General features: G+C 57.2%; 1 protein-coding gene across 4 annotated transcripts in view; it reads right to left on the bottom strand.

Moving 5' to 3' along the window:
- SDK2 (sidekick cell adhesion molecule 2) overlaps positions 1–13,679 on the bottom strand; it is a 263,407-nt gene that overhangs the window by 28,986 nt on the left and 220,742 nt on the right. For 2 of the 4 annotated variants that reach the window (XM_007185607.3, XM_057536211.1), the window contains exons 30-36: positions 12,415–12,616; positions 11,406–11,509; positions 10,823–10,893; positions 8,645–8,780; positions 6,985–7,041; positions 5,525–5,626; positions 5,229–5,344 (exon numbers count right to left, since the gene is read on the bottom strand). In XM_007185607.3, coding sequence (XP_007185669.2) covers positions 5,229–5,344; positions 5,525–5,626; positions 6,985–7,041; positions 8,645–8,780; positions 10,823–10,893; positions 11,406–11,509; positions 12,415–12,616 — 788 coding nt within the window. The remainder of the gene's footprint in view (positions 1–5,228; positions 5,345–5,524; positions 5,627–6,984; positions 7,042–8,644; positions 8,781–10,822; positions 10,894–11,405; positions 11,510–12,414; positions 12,617–13,679) is intronic. The other 2 variants (XM_057536209.1, XM_057536210.1) reach the window with 2 other exon arrangements.

Here is a 13,679-nt window from a genome sequence, read left to right as displayed (position 1 = left end):
ATCCCCCGCGGATTCCGAGGGACAACTCTACTTCATATTCACCGGGGGTTAACACTCGCTCGTCGCCAGCGAAGCAGCAGATCCTACACTACTTTCATTTTATTTTTTGACTGTGTCGTTCTTTATTATTATTTTGGATATCTACACAAAATTTTGCTTTATTTAAAAAATTTTTTTTATCTTTTTTAACATCTTTATTGGAGTACAATTGCATTACAATGGTGGGTTAGTTTCTGCTGTATAGCAAAGTGAATCAGCTATACATATACATATATCCCCATATCCTCTCCCTCTTGCGTCTCCCTCCCACTCCCCCTATCCCACCCCTCTAGGTGGTCACAAAGCACGGAGCTGGTCTCCCTGTGCTATGCGGCTGCTTCCCACTAGCTATCTATTTTACATTTGGTAGTGTATATAAGTCCATGCCACTCTCTCACTTCGTCCCAGCTTACCCTTCCCCCTCCCTGTATCCTCAAGTCCATTCTCTACATCTGCGTCTTTATTCCTGTCCTGCCCCTAGGTTCTTCAGAACCATTTTTTTTTTTAGATTCCATATATATGTGTTAGCATACGGTATTTATTTTTCTCTTTCTGACTTACTTCACTCTGTATGATAGACTCTAGGCCCACTGACCTCACCACAAATAACTCAGTTTCGTTTCTTTTTATGGCTGAGTGATATTCCATTGGATATATGTGCCACATCTTGTTTATCCATTCCTCTTTCGATGGACACTTAGGTTGCTTCCATGTCCTGGCTATTGTAAATAGTGCTGCAGTGAACATTGCTTCAATACTTTTAGAACTCTTAATCGAGGCGTTGGGAAAGTTCCAAGTCCCTGGCCCCGCGGAGGATTAGAGAGCATTTGGCGCCACCTGCTGGCCAGAGGGGTTTCGGCACGCTATTGGCTTCTCAGTTTCTCAATTTGCCTGGAGAAAGCTCATAAAAGCGAGAAAGAGCTAATAAAAGCGTCCCCACCTGGCATGTGTGAACGGCAGTTAGGACGACTTGGTACCAGAAAATCCTTGCTTTTCTCTAACCCCTCCCTTTTTCTTCTTTTTTTTTCAGTCTTCTGATACAGGTAGATAGTCACACATGAAGTCATTCATTCATTCACTGTTTGGAATGAATGAGTGAACCTACTTGGAGTGGATTCAAGAGAGACGGGGCAAAGGCAGCGGGCAGACATTTTTTTGGAGGGTTTCTGCTGTAAAGGGACCAACCAGAAAAATGGCTGAAGCAAACATGAGGTCAGGAAGAGGCATTTGAAAGATGCAACATATTTCAGCATGAGAAAAGTGATAATGCAGGACACGGGGCGCCAGTGGCTGGCATCATGTTCTTGGGAAGGGGGAGGAGGGGGGTCCAGGACCCAGGGCCACCACACGTACATAAACGGGCACCCTCAGCAGGCAGGTCTTACCTGTGTGTACCGAATTCAGCAGACCTTTGTTGGATGAGGATTAAGTGACATTTGTGCAAATAGCACAAGGGGCTGAGCCTTGACCCCAACCCCAAGGGCACACGGCCGAGTTGCTGTGCAGGCTGACGGGTAGCCAGGTGTCTGCTAGAAAACACGCTCCCTAGAGGGCCCACGTCTTTGGATCCCTTGCATCTCAAGCACCTAGAATCATGCCTGGCACACCTGCTGGTGCTCAATAAATATCTGCTAATGGATAAACACCCTCCTTAGACGGGAACAGGTGTAGGAGTGAATCGTCATCACCACCTTCTCCTATTCTCAATTCCCTGCCCCTTCTGGCTGCACCACAGGCAACAGGCTGAACTTCAGCCTCGGTTAAGTCAGGTTCACGCCCACATGTCACATTGCTGGCTGTCGCTGGAGGAAAGCCACACTTTCTGTTCAGGAGCACAGCCTTGAGTGGCCTGGCCACCGTGATACACATGCCTGGTCCACTCTCTGCAACCTCCGGCATCACGGTTCCACACCCTTCCCCATTTTCCCTCCCTCCCCATCCTCACTCCTGGCTCAGGACCCTTCACTGAGCTCTGGAAGCCATCACGCAAGACTCCACAAGCTCCCTGCCCCAGCTGGACCACCTCCTGCCCCGTGTCCCTACCCTCCGCCTCCCTCCTTTGACCAGGGCTGAACTGCCGGCTCCCTACTAAGGCGGGCCCCACATTACTGCACTAAATCCCAGCCCCTCTCACCTCCTCCAGAGCATTCCCCCCCGCCCCCCTGTCACAGCTTCCTCTCTTCCCTGAATCACCAAATTCCTCCTCTTTCCAGAATCATTTCTATCAGCACACACACGAGTCATTCCTCCCATCTCAAAACCGCCTCCGTTGACTGTCTTTTTCCAGTCTCTACCCCGTTTTGTTACTTCCCTTTAAAGCAAAACTCCTCAAAAGGGGTATCAGTACTGGCTGCTCTCCTCATTCTCTCGTGAACCCACTCCAAGCAGGCATTCCCTGCCCCCAACTCGTATCACAGTCACCTGTGAACTTGGCCTGTTTAATGCAATAATCCAGGGCTCTGGAAACTCCCTCTGTAAAGGGCCAGGTAAGAAATATTTTAGGCTTTGCAGGCCACATGGTCTCTGCTGCAGCTATTCAACTCTGTCTGTGACTTGAAAGTAGCCTGAGGCGATCTGTAAACAAATGGGTGTGGCTGCACGCCAATAAAACTTTATTTACAAAAACAAGTGGGGGGCCGGATTAGGCTCATGGGCTGTGGTCTGCCCATCCCTGAACGATTGCTTCCTAGATTTCATCTTGCTTGAGCTCTCAGTAGTAGTTGGCACATTTGCTTCCTCCCTCCTTCTGGAAGCACGTTCTTCATGTGGGCTCTGAGACTTCCATCACTTGTTTTGGTCCCGGGGCTCAGTTTTCAGACTTCTGGTGTTTTCTATCTAATCTCCGGGCTTTCAGGACCATCTATATGCTGAGGATCCCACCGTTCACACCTCCAGCCTGGACCTTCTCCTTTGGACTCTGCAACTGTGTGTCCAGCTCCCTTGGGTGTCTCCCCTTGGAAGTCCAACAGACGTCTCAAAGAGACACCAGCTCTCCCTCCGAGCCTCCCCCTCCCACCGTCTCCTCTTTTCCTGCGCTGTAACTGGAAGCTCCGTCATGCAACTGCTTGGAAATCCTTGTTGCTTCTCCTTCTCTCACATTCCACATTCAGTTCATCAGCAAATTCTATCGGCTCTACCCCCTTCAAATGGAACCGGGAGCAAATGCTTCTTACCTGCTACTGCGTGGTCTAAACCACCATCACCTGGATGATGCTGCCGCCTCTTCAGGGTTTTGCATTTTCCCCGTTTCAGACTATTCTCAACGCAGCAGCCAGCACCAGCCTTTAAAAACCCGAGTCACCCATGTCCCTCTTCTGTCCCCAAGTCCCCGTGGCTGCCATCTCATTCAGCCAAAGCCCTTGAGGACTCCAGGTGATGCACCCCATCACACTGGGACACATGGGGCTCTTCGCTGGGCTTTGTACACGCCAAGCACCCACGGATCCCAGGGCCTTTGCTCGTCTTCCCCCTCCTTCTGGAACACTCTTCTCCCAGATCCACGTGATTCACGCCCTGTTCGCCTTCATCTTTGGTCACGTGGCAGCTTCTCATTAAGCGCTCTCCCAACGACCCCATTTAAAATGCCAAACCTGCTCCTTAACCCATTTCACTTACCGCCACCTGGAGGTGCCCTTTACTTTGTGCGTCACTGGCTTCCTCCCCGACAGTTTAAGCTCACGTTGTCTCTGCTTTCATCCCAGCACCGAGGACACTGCTCGGCACAAAGTAACTACTCAATAAACACGCATCCCTGAAAGGCCGGATGCATGGACGTGCCTGTCCCAGCTCATTCTGGTGCAACCACGGGCTGGTGGTGTGAATGTGTGGTTCGTGTTAAGGTCAGTGAACGCGGATGTTAATGCAGGTCTGGGAGGTGGCAATTCTGTTTCCTTTGTCAATGTCCATGGCCGGTTATGATGTCTCCCTGAGCACGTGGACGTCTGCTGTGTGATGTGTGGTGTCTGGGCACCCACACATTTCCTGGGCCCGTACATTAACTGGAGACTTCCACACCTCCCCAGTCTGGAGGCTGCCAAACTGTTGCAGGCCCTGCCCGGCTCCTTCTTCTTCCCCAGGGAGGCATATGCTAGTGGCGCAATATTTAGTCCTCCCAGCTGGCGCTGCGCGGGAGTGCCATCCATCTTCAGAGCGTCCTTGGCGAGACGCCTTTCTTCCTCTCTCCCGCCTCCTTCACCCCACACAGAACCAGACTCCTATACCAGACTCTGTCTGAAATGGGGTCTCCACAAGCCGTGGGACCGGGCAAGGCCCTTACCTTTGTGGAAACTCAGTTTCTGCCTGTGGGACGAGGGCTGAGCCGAGGAAGCCGGGAAGCTCCTGGTTGTGCCCACCCTTCCCACCTTGCCACTGCACTAGGCTACTCTCTGGAATAACAAACAACCACCAGGAATCAGAGCGGCGCTGGACAGCGGCACAGGAGGTAGGCCTCAGACATGGCCACGGGCTGAGTGTCCAAACGAGCAGCACGTGATTATTATTATTATTACTATTAGTGCCACCTCCTCCAGGGGTTGTGTGCTCACCTTTCACAGGGTGACGGCGAGCAGACCTGGAATCTGACTCTCTGCTATCTGCTTTTTTTGTGACCTCGTTGAACCACTAACCTGGGTCTCAGTTTCCTCATCTGTACAATGGGCACGAACATTATAACCTACCAGCTTTACTGGGCTTTCAGGAGGATTAAGGAGCTCTAAAGGGCTTTGCGAATTTTGGAGACAAATTGAATCCTGTCATAACACAAGATGTTGCCTAAAATCTAGAAATAACTTTAAACAGAAATTTCCAACACCTGGCCGGTGGTCCTTTGCTAACTGGCCATTTGATTTGCATCAATATGGTAACTAGGGTTGGCCAAATAACCACTTTGAGGGGTCTCACGTTGGCATCGGGAGCTGGTGGGCTGGGCGGGGGTGGGGGTGGGGTGTACCACCCAGGGATGATACAAGCTGGGGGGTGGCCTGAATTTCTAGCATCTGAGCGCCGCCTGCCCCAAGGACGCCGGGGGGGATGGGCGGAGTTTTGCTCCAGCTGCAGGTGCTTCAGGGGATTGGGTGCAAACAGCCAAGGGATCAGGTGTAGACCCGGGATCTCACCACTGCTGGGTCACTCCCGACCACCACACGGCCCTGTGTCCCTCTGGACCTTGTTCTCTGCCGGAGCGCCTGTACCTTGTAGCCCTGGATGTCTCCGTTCTGGCTTTCCAGCGGGGGTGGGTCCCACGTCACATCCAGCTGCGTGGCCGTGGCGCCGTGGACAGCCACGTTGCGGGGCACCGCCGTGGGCACTGGAGGGTGAGAGGGGTGGTGAGCGCGTGAGGGGACCTCAGGGAGGAGGAGGAGGAGGTGGGCTGGGGGCGGGGTGTGGCCCCCGGGCTCCCGTCTCTCCTCCCGCTGGGCTTCCGGGGCGGGGGGATGGGGATGGGGTGGGAAAGGTGTGCTGGGGCTGGAAGGGCAGCGCTGCTCACCTGCCTCCCCGACGAAGACCTCCTGTGGGGGGCTGGAGGGCCCCTCGCCCACAGTGTTGTACACACTCATGCGTATTTCGTAGCGCCGGTGCTTGTTCAGGTCTGGGGGTGAGAGTGGGGGAGGGGAGAGGCACACAGAGGTCAGTGGCCCTGCAGTGGACGGAGGCGGCGTGGAGGGGGGCGGCTGCAGGGGGGGCTGGGATGATGCACCCCTGCGAGTCTGGACCCCTGAGTGAAGGTTCAGGAAAGAACAGGTAAGAGGTGGGGCAGCCGGCGTTGGGGAGAGGGATTCTCTGACTCATCCCTGGGAATCCGGACACAGGGTGACACTGGGTGGCGTCCTGGCCAAGTGTGACCACCTTGGGCATTTTTGAGACCGAAAGGGGCACCGTTAACATTTATGCTGGGACAACAGGTGTGAACCAAAACTGTCCTGGACGCACCACGTCACAGGTCACTCCTTCCCTGCCTGTCCTGGACACACTGGTCACTTCAGATGCTTCAAGTTCCCAGCTTCCCCCCGCCGCCCCCCCCCCCCCCACCGAAGTCTCCATCAACCAGCTCTTAACGCGGGGGGGCAGGGCCCAGACCTAAAGAGAAAAGGCTCATTGGATGCGAATCTGGGGCTAAGAAACTCTGTGTTTTTGCTCAGTTGGGGGTGCTTGGGGGGAGATGCTTAGACGGAAGCTGGGAGAGGGGAGCAGCTGCAGGAAGATAGGCCCCGACACCCTGGGTGGGAGTCGCCGTCCCTGCTGGGGGGCGGCTGACACGCTCCCCCAGTCTCCTCTGCGTTCCCCTCCACAGCTCCCCCTCCCCAGGTGAAGTCCTAACCGCCCCGATAGCCCTGGTCCTGCACCCCCGAGGGCTGTCGGTTAAGGAAGGACCGAGGGGGACAATTCAGTCAAACGCGTGCTATTGACAGGAGGCCGCCTGGCCCAAAGCTCCGGGCCTCGGGGAGAACCGAATGTCCTCTGGGACGTTAGGAAAGAGCTAGGGCTCGGGGCATCAGGTGGGGACATTTCCTGGTCCCTGAGGGAAGACGGGACCTCTGCTCACTCCAGGGTGGGCCTTGGCTTGAAAGACAGAGCCGAGCTGACAAGTGCCTCTGATGGGACGACACAGAGCGGCAGCAACGTGGACGCCTGCCCGTCCAACCAGCGGGACCCCCGGCTCCTACCGCGCACCTCCTCTCGCCGCCCCCCGCCCCCCAGGAGGACGAGACCTTAGCCATTTCCCTTTCTGTCCTGCACTGACGGACGGTGGCCTGGAGCAGACCTTCCCTGGCGACCCCCTGCTTTTCTGTGTATTTCAGGAAAGTCACGCGCGTGCGGGGGTTCCCCTTCCTCAAGCAGCCCGAGGCGGGCGCACCACTCAGCTGTGGGCAGGCGTCCTCGGAGGCCCCTCTCCCCTCCCCGTGGAAGGCGGGGCCCGTCGGGGAGCTGCCGTGCAGGGGGACTTACTGTCCAGCTCGTACTGCGTGAGGCTGGGCCGGCTCAGGTCCCGCACGGAGTACAAGGCTACGGGGTCGGGGTGGGGTGGAGGGGGCCGGAGGGAGACAGCAGACAGAGGAGGTTAGTACACACCCCCCCCGAGCCACACAGACCCCGATGAGGGGGGCGGGATGGGAACACGCATGCAGAGGGAAGGGGCCTCCAGATTCCTGAGTTAGGGGCCAGGGTGGGAGCGGGGATGTTGGGGGGGAGGAAGCGGGGAGGGGGGAAGAGGCAGCTCCCAGGACAGTGCCATCCCGTCCTGGCGTGCACCTGCTGGAGGTCACAGGGCACGGGAGCCCCTGGGAGCCCAGCATCCCCAGATGGGGACAGCTCTGGTCCCTTGTCTAAGGCTGAGTTCCTGCCATGATAGCGTGGTGGTGTTAATTTCCTCATATGAGCCAGAAACCATTTTACTACCAGGAAATATGACTGTATTATACACAGGCCTATAAAATCACAACGACCAGCACACGTCTGCCAAAAAATAAATAAAAAAAAATAACGCAAGCTGTTGGATCAGCTATTTCTGAGTTTTTCTATTAATTTTCCTTGGCTACGTGTTCAATCATCTTGTTGTCTGTTAATACCTGCTAGAAGACAAGGTGCAGAGGGTTTACGAGAAGGACGGGAGGAAAGATCAAAACCGAGAGGGTCTTAAAACTGCTCCTCTTCTCCCACTTGTCTCTGGTTTGGTACCACCACCCACCTGGGGACCAAATCCTCCAGACCCCTCCCCCTCCCACCGGCCTCCCTCTCCCCAACTTGAATCAGTGCGTGTGTGTGTGTGTGTGTGTTGGGGCTCAGAGCACATCATCTCCCAAACGGGCCCTCGACTGCATCGCACGCCGGCTGCCCTGGCACCAACCTCTTGCTCTTGCCTATGCCACTGTATTCGCCTCTAACTGGGGCAACTGCATCTGGACCCCATCACCAGCCATGGCCCTCAAGACCCCAAAGTAACCATCCTAACCCAAAAGTATGACATGTCATTCCTTTGCTTGTGTGTGACTCTCTGGGATTTCTACTTGGCTTCTTGAGTTTTTTCCTTCCTGCTACAGAGGCAGGCTGGATTCCGGGGACCCCAGGGCAGAATGGTCATCTCCCTGAGGAACCAGAGGGGGCCAGATTGCTGCCCTTGAGACATGACCAGGCTTGGCTTTGGGTTCTTCCCACCTCAGGCCCTTTGCACATGCCAGGATCCACCCCCCACACCCCCAACCTTCTAGACTGGTTGACTTGGAATCATCCATCAGTGTCGGCACCACAGCCATCCCCAGGGAAGCCTTTTCTGACACCGGCTTTAGGCTCTCCTGGAATATGTGCTTCACAGAGGTCATGCCAACGGTCTTAGATACCTATATCAGGGTTTCCTTCTCCAGTGCCTGGCTCCTCCTCTAGCCTGCAAGCTCTGTCTGAGAGGGCAGGGACCTTGTCTGTCTTGTTCACTGGTGATCCCCCAGTGTCTGGGGGCATAGAAGGTGCTCAATAAACATGCACTTGGGGATTGAATGGGATGGGATGAGAGGCACACACAGGGGAGGGCGCCAGGGTTTCGGGTTAGTGTGATTCCAGGATGCTGAGAGCTTCAGGCCCCCGCCCGCACCCGACTCCCTCCACTGTTACTCACAGGTGAGCTCTGCCCACTTGGCCCCCGGGTTGTTGATGCCACGCAACGTGAAGCCCCTCAGACCCTCGTAGAGCAGCTCCCGGTACCGGATCCGGAAGCCCAGGAGGATGCCGTTGATCTTGTCTTCTGATGGTGGCTGCAGGGAAGGGAGTGGGGGTGGGGCCGGCTGGGCTGGACCATGGCTGAGCATCCCCTTCCACTCCGCCCCTCCCTCCCTCCCCATCCTGCGTCCTGCAGCCACAGAGCAGGGACTGTGTCTTAACTGGGAAAAGGAATCAAAGTGGCATTGAGCATTCTTAATTTACGAAGCATTTCTAACGAGGTTACTCCATCCCTGTAGCATTCCCTGTGAGGCAGGGCAGGGCGGGAATCACCATGCCATCCCCACTGAACAGAACAGGAAAGTGAGACTCAGAGATGGTGAGGAACTTGCCCAAGGTCACACAGCATCATGGGGGCCCTGAGCATGACTCTGGACGCAGAACCGTCTCAAAGAGTTGTTCCGGGCTTCCCTGGTGGCGCAGTGGTTGAGAATCCACCTGCTAATGCAGGGGACATGGGTTCGAGCCCTGGTCCGGGAAGATCCCACATAAAAAAAAAAAAAAAAAAAAAAAAAAAGAGTTGTTTCTTGTCTAGAAACTTCCTCACATGATCACCTGCCCTGGCCAGGATTTCCTGGAGTTTCCCGGGAATTAGGGTGAGTCTTTGCCCTGCTCTTCAGCAAGAACAAGGGTGGTGTGTCTTCTTGCGCTGCTCCTCTCTGCCTTGACCGTTTTCTTCTTTGCTCTCTGCTCCCGTCCTCAGAGGAGCTGGAGAATAGGCTTCTGGAGAAGGTGGAAACTACTTTATTTATTTACTTTTGGCTGTGTTGGGTCTTCATTGCTGCACGTGGGCTTTCTCTAGCTGCAGTGAGTGGGGGCTACTCTTCGTTGTGGTGCGCGGGTTTCTCATTGCAGTGGCTTCTCTTTGTTGCAGAGCACGGGATCTAGGCATGTGGGCTTCAGTAGTTGTGGCACGTGGGCTCAGTAGCTGTGGCATGCAGGCTCAGTAGTTGTGGCGCCCGGGCTTAGTTGCTCCGCGGCATGTGGGATCTTCCCGGACCAGGGATCGAACCCGTGTCCCCTGCATTGGCAGGCGGATTCTTAACCACTGCGCCACCAGGGAAGCCCCAGAAACTACTTTTTTATGATGCCTCTTCTAAAAAACCTGCTGAAATGGTTCAGCCTTTTATTAGCTCCTTAACTGTATTCCTGGCTGCAGCTGGCACCTCCCTGCCCCCTTCATCACGATGGCCCCGATCTGCTCCAGCCTTGGTCGGCTCCCTGCTGCACTAGGTCATTTTCACTTAAGGGACTGTCCTTCTCAGTTGGGGCCTTGAGCTGCGGGAGGGGTCGGGGGGGTCCCTCCTGTTTTCTCTTCAAGGGCTTTCCCTTCAGGGGGGCTGCAGGTGGGCAAAGGTTGGCACCTGCCCCTCTAATCCTGAGAAACGGAGACAGGAGTTCAGGGCTTTGGGGCCTCTGTGGGTGACCCGCTGAACCCCGGGACTGGACTTCAGGGGCTGGGGAGGGTCCTAAAGGCACCCACGGGCAGCTGGGTCTCTGAGATGCGTCCCGGGTCTTCCTCAGGCCATGGAGGGATGGCAGTGCCCACCTGAGCAGGTGGCTGGGGGAGGAGAGGTGGGAGGCTGGTCCTTTGTACCTGGATGATGGGTTCCTCTCATGGTGACAGGACCGAAGCCCGGCCTGGGTGCAGGTGAGGCAGGCACACCTGTGATTGGTCTCTGTCGGGAATCCCTTCACTCAGAGCGGGGCTGGGGTTCACGGAGACGCTGGAGGCCCTGACAGCCCCCAGCCCTTCTCTGTCCAAGGATTCTGCTGACGTAAGGGCACCAAACCTGGCCCTGCCACCTAGTAGCTGTGTGACCTGGGGCATTCTTGTCACCTCCCCGCGTCTGGGTCCTCATCCACAGAAGGGTATATGGTAGGATCTGATTATCTGGAGGTGGAATGAAGGGTGCGTATGTGTATGTGTACACACGTGTGTGCGCGTGCGTGTGCGTGTCTATGCATGTGGGTGCCGTGTTCCAGCCCTGCGGGGGCTATTGTCTTTCTGGTCCCAGCACAGGGTGTGTCTGAGTCCTCGTGGGACACGGGCCCCTCCCCGCCTGCCCGGCCGTACCTGCCATCGGATTAGCACGGAGGTGGTGGTGTGCGGTGTCACCGAGATAATTGTGGGCGCTTCATCAGGGGCTGGGGGGAGAGGCGGACAGGTGAGCTCTGGGGGTGGGGGTGGGACTTAGGCCCCCTGGGAGCCATGGGACCAGATTCTGCGGACACTGGTCCCGCTTAGGCCACTCCTCATGCCCACCGCCCCAAGTTCTGTACAACAAAGAGCCAGTGTAAAGTGGGAGAGGGGCCGGGACCTTGACCCCAGCCCAAACCCAAGGGCCCAGATCCCCTCCTCTCTGCACCTAGTGCCACAGGTCTCCCCACTCCCACTGAGGTTTCCTGGGGTCGGCCACGAGCTTCGAGGACAGAGAAGAAACACACGAGGATGCCAGGCTGGGTGTGGGTGCTGAGCCCATGGCAAAGGCCCCTCTGGCCCAAACCTCCTTGGGACTCTGCCTGGGGAGACAGACCAAGGGCCCAGCAGGCCCAGTGCCCCACCCATCTTTGGAGGCCCCTCCCCCCGAAGAGAATGCCCAGCGCCCGGCAAGCGCCCAGGGGACCAAGGGAAAGAGACCCCAGCGGAGGGCACTGACCGGCCTGCAGGGTGGTCAGTGGTTCCGACTCCTTGCTGAACTCACTGTCTCCAATGTCATTGGTCGCCTTCACTCGGAACTTGTAGGACGTGAAGGGCTTGAGCCTGTGTAGGGGAATCGGAGGGGTGCCCTAACGGCCCTGCCCCGCCGTCTCTGCTCCCCACCTCCCCAGGGCAGCCCCGGCAGCTGTGGGTCCATCACACAGACAGGAATGTGGCGGCTCAGGAGGACGGTCTGCTACGCAGGCCCCAAGCTCGGGCCAGGCCCTGGGGTGCCCTAGGCCAGGCCAGCTCAGGGTGTGGCCTCACCTTGGCCGCAGAAAGATGCCAAAGGCCCCCGAGCGGAAATGTCCACATATCCCCTATCTCAGCGGGGCCTGCAGGTAGGAAAGCTCCAGTAACTTCCCCTCAGAGCTGACACCTCCCCCAAGAACTGCCAGCCCTCTCTCGCATTTAGTAAATTCAGGAAGGGCTGAGGGTCTCAGGAGTGAACCAGCACTTCATCTCTATAAGCCTCATTTCCCCTCCAGGCAAACAGCTTCCTTTCTGATTTATTGAGGGTGGGAGGGGGAGTGAGGAGAAAAGTATTGCTCAAAACTCTCGGTCTCATCAGCTGGAATGTTAAAAATACGTCCCACTAGGAATTAAATGGAAGGCAGAATTGTGGGGTGAAGCTCCACTCCCCTATCAAGGATGGAGAGGGAAACTCCGCCTGGCTGGAGGAGTCCAGCTAATGAAGGATGGCGAGCCTTTCACGGAGGGGGCTTCTAGGCTCCAGAAATAGATGATAAGAGGCAGCCCTAACAAGGCTCCAGAGAGGGTGGGGAGGGAGGTTAGGACAGCGCTGGAGGGGATGAGCGTGGACGCGGAGGGGTCCCGGGGGATGCGGGCCGTGGAAGCGATCTGGGGGCGGGCGGGCTCCGGGTGTTCTCAGGAGCCCCTCCGATGCTGACACCGTCTGGGCCGGGAGGGGCGGAGCGGAGATGCTGGCGGACAGACGGGGGCCTCACCTGTCCACGACGAAGGCGGAGGCGTTGTGGCTCACAGAGGCTGAGTGCAGGGCCCACCTGCCGCTGGGCAGCTCGCGGGTCTGGATGGTGTAGTAGCGCACGGGGGATAGCCCGTCGCTCCCGGGCTCCCAGGATAGCAGCACGCTGCGCGCCTTCACGTCCTCCTGCTGCACCACGGGCTTGCTGGGGGGCTGCGGGCGGTCTGCAGGGGGTGCAGTGGGGAGGAGCAGGTGAGGCCGCGGCGGAGATGGGGGATGCACTTTCTCGGCCCCCAGGAGGACTGATGCCCCCCACCCCATCCCATTTCAGCACACAGGTCCCGACAGTCAGCACCGTGCCTCCTGGTCAGCGACTGTCCCCGGGCTACCAGAGGCCCAGCTGCCTGGGAATTTACACCCCCCGAGGGCAGCCCCAGCACACGGCTGACCGTGAGGAGGTGTGAACGCCCCAGTTCCTTTGCCCGGGTCTGCACGGTGCCGAGATGGGACCTACGCTGTCCCCAGTGGAGTGGGGCTGAGCCCACATTTCCCTCAGTGGGACTCGGCTTTGTCCCCTGCGAGTGCTTGGCCTCTTCTCACTTCCCCACGCCCCACGGCGGGGATTCTTGGTCTCAGCACCCTGGCATTTGGGTGGATGAGTCTTTATTGCGGGACCTATCCTGTGCGTTACAAGATGTGTAGCGGCACCCTGGCCTCTACCCTCTAGATGCCAGGGGCACTTCCTTTCCACCTGTGACACCCAGACTCTGCCCAGTATCCCGGGGTGGAGGCAAGGGCACCCTGGCTGAGAACCACTGTCCTTCTGGCTTTTCCTGGGAACACTGTCTAATAAATCACATTCACAGGGATCTGGGGCTCAGGCTTGCTTCTGGGGAGCCCAACTTTGGGCGAGAAGCCGGCTCAGGGAGGCAGGGCGACGGCAGGCAGAGCTCCAGGCTGCAGTCCCATCCTCCGCCCAACTGGACACGGCCTCCTCTTGAGGAGGGGGGAGAGAGGAAGGAAGCTGGTCTCACCAGCCTGCCCTTTAGAAAATCTGGGCAGGGCAGGACCCTGGGGAGGGGAACCCCCAGATCAGCTCTGGAAGTCTGCTGGAGCCCTTGCTGACCTTGGCCTCAGAGATTTGAGCCCACTTTCCATTCTGGACCAGGGCAAGAGACTCACAACTAGCCCACTCCCAGCCGTGCACGAGGAGATGGTGTGAGCTCCTGGGCCGGCTGCGGGTGTCCCCCCGAGACCCCCCAGGCCTCCCCAGTCCCAGTGGGCAGT

The sequence above is a fragment of the Balaenoptera acutorostrata genome, chromosome 20, assembly GCF_949987535.1.
Source record: "Balaenoptera acutorostrata chromosome 20, mBalAcu1.1, whole genome shotgun sequence".
Taxonomy (NCBI): Eukaryota; Metazoa; Chordata; class Mammalia; order Artiodactyla; family Balaenopteridae; genus Balaenoptera; species Balaenoptera acutorostrata.
Note: the sequence above shows the minus strand (reverse complement) of the source record. Positions and strands in the feature narration are given on the sequence as shown.